Source organism: Manis javanica, chromosome 1 (assembly GCF_040802235.1).
Source record: "Manis javanica isolate MJ-LG chromosome 1, MJ_LKY, whole genome shotgun sequence".
Taxonomy (NCBI): domain Eukaryota; kingdom Metazoa; phylum Chordata; class Mammalia; order Pholidota; family Manidae; genus Manis; species Manis javanica.
Genome location: NC_133156.1, coordinates 3,183,694 through 3,193,122, shown reverse-complemented (window position 1 = coordinate 3,193,122; position 9,429 = coordinate 3,183,694). Strand labels below are relative to the sequence as shown.

The following is a 9,429-nucleotide window of genomic DNA, read 5'->3' as shown; positions in this document are numbered from 1 at the left end:
GCGCCTCCCGGGGTGTCACCGGCCCCCACCCGGTATGCTCCCTCCGCCTCCCGGAGTTCACCCCGACCACTTGGCGGTGGGCGCCATTTACGGGTGCGCGGTCCTGCAATTGGTGGATTTTTTAAAACTGTTTTGAACGGGGGAGCGCGGCATTGGCGGCGGCGATAGCGCTCCGGGCTCCCGGCTGCTCCTGCTTCGCTTCTCGCTCTCCTGCCGCCTGTCCTCGCCCACCGCGCTCCTCTCCTGGGCTCGGCCTAGCGCGCTCCCCCGACGCCGCAGCCTCGCGCCAGACACTGCGATGAAGGTGCTGGGACACAGGATCCAACTGCTGACAGGTACCGCCGGCCCTGCCCCGTGGCCGCGGCCCGGCGCGCTTGCATCGCCCTCCACTTTCCGAATTGGAGCGGCAGCCTGGCGCGGTGGCCGGGGCTCAGGGAGGCTTGGGTTAAAGGAGGAGACCGTGCGGGTACCACCTCCTTTCGAGTTTGTGCGCTGCGGGTTTCTGTGCGGAGACCGGTCCCGGGTGCGCACGTGGGGCCGTGCCCTGGCCATCTCTACTGTCTGAGATCTGGGTGAGACCCGGGTGGCGGCGTCCAGGCACTGCAGCGCCAGAGGCGGGAGCGCAGGTCAGGGGGCTCCTGGAATCTCCTGCTACCAGAGCTCAGAGTTGGGTCTTGAAAAGTGAAAGCAAGCTCAGAGTCCCTATCCTCCAATCAGGGTTGCTCGTCCCCCAAAAAAGGAGCTCCCTGGGCTCAGGACAGGACCTCTGCGGTGAGCCTCTCATTTCCTGCTCGGTGACAGTCTGAGTGCCTCTCCTGTAGGAGAAGTTTCTTGCTGGGAGTAGAAGCCAAGTGGCCTGGGGAAGAAGCCAGGTTGGACCCTGCTGACTGGGGTCTCTCTGAAGAAGTGGCAGATACCCTGCTGGAAACCACATCCAGCGTCCTGTGGCTGGAGCTCACCAGAGGCCACCAGGTGATGCCCAGAAAGGGAAGCAGGAAAGTGCAAGGATAGGAGGCCTGGAGCTCTGAAGGGCAGGGGAGCTCTCCCAGGTGTGATGGGCAAATTGCACAGGTGGCCACTGTGGTCACCCAGAGTAGAAGTTGTGGAAAGACCCAGTCAGGAGGAAGTCTGGGCCGTAGAGGCCAATCAGTGTATACTGGATGGACACATGGGATCCAGTAAGTGTCTGCTGGCAACTGGGGCTTTGATCTCTGACCTCAGGGACCTTGTGGTCCAGGCCAAGAGAGCAGAGCACAGGAGCCCTGGTACAAGACAGGGAGAGAGGCAGCAGTGTGGGATTACCCTCAGGAAACAGGCTGGAGTCGTCCGGAGGTGAGAGGAAACCAGAGCGGTTTGCACACAGGGCAGCATTTGAACTGGACCCTAAAACTGTGTGTCTACTAATGGAGAGAGAGGGAGCATTAAAGGCTGAAGGACAAAGGGACCAGAATTTGCATAGGCCCTGGGGTGGGAGAGAGGCTTGAACTGGGAGTGAAGTGGGGGCTTGGGATGGGGGAACGAGGTCTGGCAAGGTTTCAGGCTGTGAGTGTGAAGTAAATCAGCAGTGGCTGCCATTTATTCGTCAGCTGTGGCAGGCTCATGGCGAAGGAAAGGTGGCGTCTGTTTCTGGAGCACTGGAAGCTCCTGCCAGGTGCTCAGAAGTACCAGATTTGAGCCCAGTTAGCCACAGGTCTGGGTCCGTCCAATCCTTTGCCAGCTTCTCTTTGTAGAGTTCAGTTAAAGCAGGCTGCCCTACCTGACCTCAAAGGGAGCTGCCTAGGCCACTGACTTGTTAATCTCGGGAGGGAAAGTCTGTAGGGCCCACATGGGTGTTTCCATCCGCACATGAAGGGTGGAATTCCTAGGTCCTTCCCCTTCTCCCCCTGCCTCCCCAGAGGCAGGACTGGTGTGTGGAGGTATGCTCCAGGGAGGCATGCCCAGGGCGCTCCAGTGAGCAGCCAGGCTCTCTCCAGGGGCAGGGGGCAGAGCCCATCCTCTCTCATCAGGCGGCCCTGCCTGGTTCTGGCAGACTCTCTAAGCCCCTGGCCAGGCTGGAACAGGACCGACGGGGCCACTGTCATGGGTCACAGGCTCCTGTTGCACCTTCCACCAGGCTCCAGGAGACAGTGCATCCCTTCAGTTTCCATCCTGGGGTCTTTGTGGCCTTGCTGGTCCAGCTCTCTCCCTCCTCTTTCTTGTCCCAGAGATTCGGGTTCAAATCCCAGCCCCACTGCTGGCCAGCTGTGTGATTGCAGACAGCTTGCTTAACCTCTCTGGCTTTGGTTTTCTCATCTTAGAGATAGAATCAGTTGTCTCCTCCCTCTGAGGGCTGGCATGAGGTTTGCTGAAATAGTGCTGGTGACACACCTGGTTAGGGCCTGGCACCTCTAGGGCTTCAACTGCCCTCTGATTCCTTGACCTTGGCTGTCCCTTTGCTGGAGAATTCCACCTGCCCTGCCTGGTTGGCCACCGGGAAGTTTGGGCTTGTCCCCACTCCACACTGCTCACATGCACCATGTGGTTTTGTTCCACCTGCCCTGTTGGACAATGAGCAGGTCACAGGGTGGTACCCAGTTTATTTTGGCAATGCACAGCAAATACACAGTAAATGTTTACTGTGTCCAAGCTCACACAGCCCGCCGTCAGCTGTGTTTTCAGGATAATTTCTTAGAGCCCTCTAACTCCCTGCCCTCAGCATTAGGAAATCATTTCACTGAACTGTTTTGTTAAAGTCATAATGATTTAGCTGTTTATAGTCTCCACATTCTCCCATGTTATTATAGTGCCCATTGTACCAAAGAGGTCAGTCCCTTCCTTGCATCACACAGCTGAGAAGAGGTGGGCCTGGGTTTCAGACCTGAGTCCTGAGCCCTGAGCCATCGGTACGCTCCAGCTTCCTGCCTTCCAGCCAGTCTCTTCTCTGCTCCACACTTCACGTCTCTCATCTGTAAAATGGGTTCCTCATGGTACATACCTGCTTGTGTTCTTGCACAATTAGATGTGAGCACGTGTGTGAGTGTTGAATGCAGCATCTGGTGAGCAGTGAGCAAATGGCAGTTGTAGGGCTGGTGTCACTGCCAAGCTGCCTCCTCAGTGCCCTGGGGTCTCCCCTCCCTCTTGGCTCCAGTCATCTGATTCTCTTCATCTGGATGTTCCAGTTCCTGTTCTGGGTTTTTCTCACAAACCAAGCTGCCTGAGAGGTGCCTCTGGAGGACCCTGCTTAGGCCTGAGGTTCCTGACACATGGGACAGGGTGGGTCATGCCATCCGGGTTGGGCTGTGCTGGCCAGCCATGTAGAGCTCTGGTGCCAGATGGAGAAGACCAGAGACCCCTCACTCATGGGGCTGGGAAGATGCCTGCAAATCGACATGCCCAACCCAAGCACCTTTTTTTCTGTGAAGAGGAGGTAGAGAAGAAGGTGACGCATGCTAATGGCAGCTGGCATTTTCTAGCTTCCCTTCCAGTGTCATGCACACACAGGGAGGGCAGGGATTTGGGAATTAGGGAATGTGAATTTCAGGGTATCCTCTCTTCTTCCCAGCTGCTGAGAAAATTCTTAATTTTTCTGACCTCAGTCTCCTCATCAGTAAAATGGGAATAAGGGCCCTACCTCACCAGCATTGTGGGAGGAGCGCAGTGGGCTGTCACACCCGCGCAGGCTCCTGGGGCCTTTGTTCGTGTGATGTGGGAAAGTGGGACAGTAGTCTATCTGCAAGTAGGTTTTTGTGCACTTGTACTCGGTGCGCCTCCGAGATGGAGTCATAGTGCCAAATGGCAGACTGGGGACTCTGAAATGGTCCCTTGGTAGTCATGATGTTGGTTGTTGGAAATTTATAATAGAGTTGATGTGATTAAAAAGCATACCTCCCTCCAGTCCTGTCTGGAATGAACCCGCGGACTGTGTGGTCCTCCACAATTTAATAAACTGCATTTAAGCAGTGTTTGGTTGTTGCTGGTTTGTGTTGACCCACGTTTTAAAGGTAGAGGAAATGAAGCATGGATTTACCACCAGAGGATGAAAATACTACTGGAATATTCATTTCCAGTTCATCCATTTCAATAAACATCACTGCTTCCTTCCCTGGGCCACTACAGGGTAGGCGTGGGGCCCTGGAGAGTCACGGTCGGCTGGAGGAGGGCAGTGTGGTGCCCAGGATGCTGGCAGGGCACAGGAAGATGAGCATGGAGGATGCCGTTCCCCCGGACAAGGGAGGGCAAACTGGTGCAACTTTTTTGAAAGACAAGTTGGCAATGAGGTATCAAAATGTTAAAAAGATATACAATCTGTGACTCAGCAGTCTCATTTTTTAAGAACACTTAAACGTGTGCAGAGGTGTTCAAGGATGTTCATCCCTTAGTTGTTCTATATAGAAGAAAAAAACTCGAAGCAACTGAATTGCCTAACGGTAGAGGAGGTGAAATAAATGGGAGTGCTTTCAGACCAGGGAATCCCCCGCAGCTCTGAATTAAGCTGGCCAAGGGTATTTATCCTCCTGAACAGATGTCCCCTTATATATGTAATAATAATAATGGCAATGAGAGCTCACACCATGTTGGGCACAGTCCTAAGTACTTTCCGTACATTGACTTAACCTCCTAACAACCCTATGAGGTATGTGTCATTTCCTCCTCTTCAGAGAGAAGGAAACTGAAACACAGAGAGTTTAAGCGACTTGCCAAAAGTCACACAGATGTTAAATGGTTGGCTGGAATTTGAACTAAAATATCTGGCTCCAGAGTCCAAAGGATGGTTCAAAGTAGTGCTTTTTGTTTTTAAAATAATTCCTTTTCAATGTGTACATTAGCCCTGAAAAAAGAATGAAAGTATATAAGCAAAAATGCTAACAGTGGCTTCCTCTGGTTTACTTTTTTTTGCTCTTTTGTGTTTCCGACTTCCCTAAGTGAAAGTGTATTACTATTCAAGCTCTATTTTTAGAAACCAAAAATTAGCAAGTGCATAGGGGAAAGTGCTAAGGTCCTGATGAAACCAATCCCATGGGAATTCTGAACAAGCACCTTGCTGTTGTTACAGAGAGGTTGTGTTCTTGGAAAATGAGAGAGGAGGAGAGGAAGACTCATTAAAGGTGGAAATCGAAGTCAGTTTTCCATAAATACAGGGAGGAGGAAGCTGCAATGGGAAAATGAACAATTCTGGCAAAGGCCACAAGAACATGAGCACGTGTGTGTGTGCGCGTGTGTGCGCACATGCGTGCACAAGGCTGACTTTGCAGAAGTGTTTAAGTTAAGGATATTGAGATGGGGACATTATCCTAGATTAGCCAGGTAGGCCCTAAATGCAAACACATGTGTCCTTATAAGAGGGAGGCAAGGGGAAATTTGTCTACAGGAGGTGAGTGGTGCCGCCAGCAAGATGCTCCACTTGCTTCCCATTGCTGGTCATGAAGCTGGAGGAAGGGATGATGGGACAAGGAATGCAAGGAACGTGGCTCTAGAAGCTGGAAAAGGTGGGAGAATAGATTGTCCCCTTGAACTTTCAGAGGGAGAGTGGTCCTGCCAAGACCTTCATTTCCATCCAAGGCAACTGATTTTGGACTTGTGATCCCCAGATGTAAGACAATAAATGTGTGTTATAGAAAGCCACCAAGGTTGTGGTGCTTTATTCCAGAAGCCCCAGGAAACCAACATGGGGGTGTGTGCAGACCAGATGCAGGGCCTCAGTCTTTGCCAAGGCTGGCATCATGGCCTGGTGGGCAGGCCACAGGGTTGGTGTCTGCAAACCTGGTTCTGATGGGCCCTGCATCCCGAGCATCAGCAGGGAGAGCTCTGTGACACTGGTATGCAGAGACACATCACACAAGCACTGACAGGATGTGAGCTTCCACCAGCCCAGTGCAAACCTAGTCTCCACATCGGGACAGCAAGGTTCTCGTTGCACACTGCCCCCCTTTGCTATCCTCAGGTGCTTTAAACTCCAAACCATAGATGAAATGTGTACTCCAGCCAGAATGACCGTGCATCTTACTTAAGCTCATGACTGAGGACCTTACTGGTTTTTCATCTCACATTTTGGGAGGGGGTGGCAGGGCTGTGGATGTGTGCCTGGTCATGCACCAAACTATCCTCTGCAGGTGAAATGGGGAAGGGACCCCAACCTCCTTGGAGGGGACAGAGGAAATTTTCTGGGATATCTTCTTCCCAAACAGGGGGGTTCCATAGCCTAGTTCAAGGTTTCCAGCCCCCAGCATCATTTGTGTGTGCCTGAAAGTGTTTCCAGATAGGCTGCCCCAGCACCCAGGTTTGTGGGTGCCAGAAATGGTTTTAACAGTACAGTGGACTGTTGAACAGTGCAGGGGTTAGAGCACTGACCCCCTATGCAGTCAAAAATCTGTGTATAACTATTGACTCCCCCCAAATTAACTACTAACAGCCTACTGTTAACCAGAAGCCTTACTGATAACACAGCCAATTAACATATATTTTGTGTGTGTTATATAATATATTCTTATGATAAAGAAAACTGGAGAAAAGAAAATATTAAGAAGAAATAAGAGAAAGTACACTCATGGTATTGTATAATATAGTATTTATTGAAAAATTGTGTATAAAAGTGGACCATTGAAGTTGAAATCTGTGTTGTTCAAGGGTCAACTGTATTTCCCATGTTGGTGTTCAAGAGTAGAGATGTTCTGTTGGGGTCAGGGGCCTGGGAATGGGGAGGGAAGCTGGGTGGCTCTCTTGTAGGTTGTCTGCAGAATCCTGTCCGTTCCCACCATGAGCCCTTGCATGTGCTCTTTGCTCACCCATAAAGTGAGACCCCTGAGCCCATGACCCACAAGCCCTTACCAGTTCCAGAGTATTCCCTGTGAATGCAGCATATGTGACAGGCAGAGGGGCAGTGGTCAGGGGTGCCCGCATGTCCCTTGCCATCTGAGGTGGTCACCCAGGAGGACTGCAGGCCCCAAGATGTAACAGGGGTGCTTCTTACCATCGCAGCTGTGGATTCATCTGGTGGAAGTGCCTGTGCTGGGCAAGGCCTGAGCCTCTGGAGTAGACTGTAGTGATGCCTCCAAGCCTGTGAGCCCTCTGACCCCTCACCCAGGCCTGGCTGCACTGTGTGGTTGCCAGACAGGTTGGCGGGGTGCTGGCCTTCACTTGGCCTCTCTGGGCCACATAGGAGAAAAGAGATGAGGTGCTGTGTTGGGTCTCATGGTTGCAAGAGACAGAAACTGACCTTACACTGATGCAAGGAGGGGAACAGGGATGTCTGTCCAGCATGGTGGGCCTAGCATGGGTCATCAGGCCCTGCCTCTCTCACCAGCAATATGGGATCAGTTCTTTGGGTTGGTTTGATTCTAATTCATGGACCATCCTGATAACCCCAGCAAAGAGCTTCTCCTCTCCAGGGATTCCAGCAGAGCCAGTCCTCACTGGAGCTCATGTCCCTCCCTGAACCATCCCTGAGGCTGAGCCCTGCCCACGTGGTTCCCACACCCCCCTCCTGCCTCACTGGTTGCTACTTCTTGCTCAGCTCTGCTGCTTTCCCATCTCCTTCCTGTGGGGCTCAGCCCTGGGACGTCTCTGTACTCCTTAGATGGCCTCACCTAGTGTCCTTAGCTCAAGCACAGTGTCTGTGGTGATCTTGGCAGCCCCATCCTCTCCCCTGCGGGGAAGACTGTGGTCCATCTGGTGTGGGTTGAAGCCCACCCCCTGAGTGTTCCCCAGCCTCCTGCCCCCAAGGCCCTCCCCCTGGGAAATGGCAACTCTCTCCCTTCAGTGGCTCAGAACAAAACCCAAGCCACTCTTGACTCTTCTCGCGTACCCCACATCTGGTCCATCCACTCTACCTCCAGATCATACCCAGAATCTGAGGGCTGCTCACCACCTCCCCCGCACCTGCTCTGCGGCAAGCTGTCAGCATCTCTCCTAGGAATTACTGCAGTAACTGGTTTCCTTGAGGCCAACCTCCTCTGCTAGGGCTATTTGCATGTAGGAGGAGGAGTAGCCTTTAAAATAGAAATCCTATCCCATCACCTGTCTGCTCAAAACACTGTAATGCTCCTCTCTCAGGGAAAAACCAGTGTTTCTAACAATCTTCAAGATGAGACATAATCTAGTGCCTCCTGCCCTTACCTCTTTGTCTTCATCTCCTTTCCCCCAACTCCCAGAAATATGAAAATCATGGCTTCATGATTCTCAGGTACCTCAACTCCTTTTACACTGCCACTCTACTGCCTTTAGTATCCTGACACAAGGTCCAAAACAGCTGTTAAGGCTCCCACGGTCACATCTGTATTCCAGCCAGCAGGAAGGAGGAGGGGTTGAAGAATGGCAGGTCTCCTTTAAGACCACTGCCTGAGTCACTCTGCTCCAGCCACACTGGCTTCCTCACACTTACCTGAACACACCAGGCAAACACCTTTCTCACACTTCTCTCACACATGTACACCTCTCTCTGCCTGACTGTTCTCCCAGACGTCCCCAAGGCCCTCTCTCTCACCTTCACATCTTTGCTCATGTTGCCTTCACAGGGTGGCCCACTCCCAAGCTGTTTCAGATCTCAGCCCTCAGCCCCGCTTTCTATCCCCTTCTCTGACATGGCTTCCTCTATTGCTCTTAGCCCATCTAACAGACCATATATTTACTTAGATTTACTGATTGGTTGCCTCTCCCTAGAAACTTCCAGAGGTAGGAATTTTTGTCTATAAGGTCAGTATTTCTTCTCCAGTGCCTAGCATGTAGCAGGTGCTCAATCACTATGACTGAATGAATGAATGAATGACTTAGGGATAGCCCTCTTGGCCACCCCTGGGGTTGTGGTCATCCCTGCTTGAGCCACATGGACTGGGCAGGAGACAAGAGACATGTCCCAATAGGAAACTAGGTGCTCTTACAAGTAGAAAGGGCCTAGCATTTCGCAGCGCCCTGATGCAGCACCCCTCTGCAGACACTGTATTTGAGGCAGGAAGACTCTGGTTGCTGGATGGAGTGGGTCCTTCTCTGCTAGGTGAGTGTTTTTCCTCAAAACCCTAATACAGTAGGCATCCCAGAGGAGTAGGGGCTACCCAGTAATGAAGCTGCTTTTTCATAATATAAGCCGGCGGCAGGTAGGGTATAGCAGCATAGCATGGATTGTATAGCCTAGGATTCTGTGACATGTTCCTGTGTTGACAGACATAACCGCACTAGTGAGTGGGGAGGATTTAATAACATGGGCAACTGTTGAACTGCTGTGTACTTGAAGCCAATATAAGACTGTACATCAATGATACTTCAATTAAAAAAGAAAAGAAAAAAAGAAGAGCTGCTCTTTCACACTCACTCTTTACTACAGACCACATTGCAGACTCCTGGGGTGGAAGAGGCTTGTTGCCTTGGTGTACCTCTGTGAATCTTGCATGGAGATCCAGGACATATCTTTGTTTCTGGGAAATCTGCCAAATTAAGCAGATACACAGCTGAATGGAGGCA

General features: G+C 51.7%; 2 protein-coding genes across 2 annotated transcripts in view; one reads left to right on the top strand and one right to left on the bottom strand.

The window, feature by feature from the left end:
- Window positions 1-261: 261 nt before the first annotated feature.
- LOC140845526 (transmembrane and coiled-coil domain-containing protein 5A-like) overlaps window positions 262-9,429 on the top strand; it is a 65,723-nt gene continuing 56,555 nt past the window's right edge. Inside the window, exon 1 of the mRNA XM_073219921.1 lies at window positions 262-335. The gene's annotated coding sequence lies outside the window, so the exon portion shown is untranslated. The remainder of the gene's footprint in view (window positions 336-9,429) is intronic.
- LOC140848917 (uncharacterized) overlaps window positions 5,162-9,429 on the bottom strand; it is a 126,347-nt gene continuing 122,079 nt past the window's right edge. Inside the window, exons 4-5 of the mRNA XM_073234170.1 lie at window positions 9,281-9,392; window positions 5,162-7,122 (exon numbers count right to left, since the gene is read on the bottom strand). Of these exons, the coding sequence (XP_073090271.1) occupies window positions 6,758-7,122; window positions 9,281-9,392 (477 nt within the window). The 3' untranslated portion in view covers window positions 5,162-6,757. The remainder of the gene's footprint in view (window positions 7,123-9,280; window positions 9,393-9,429) is intronic.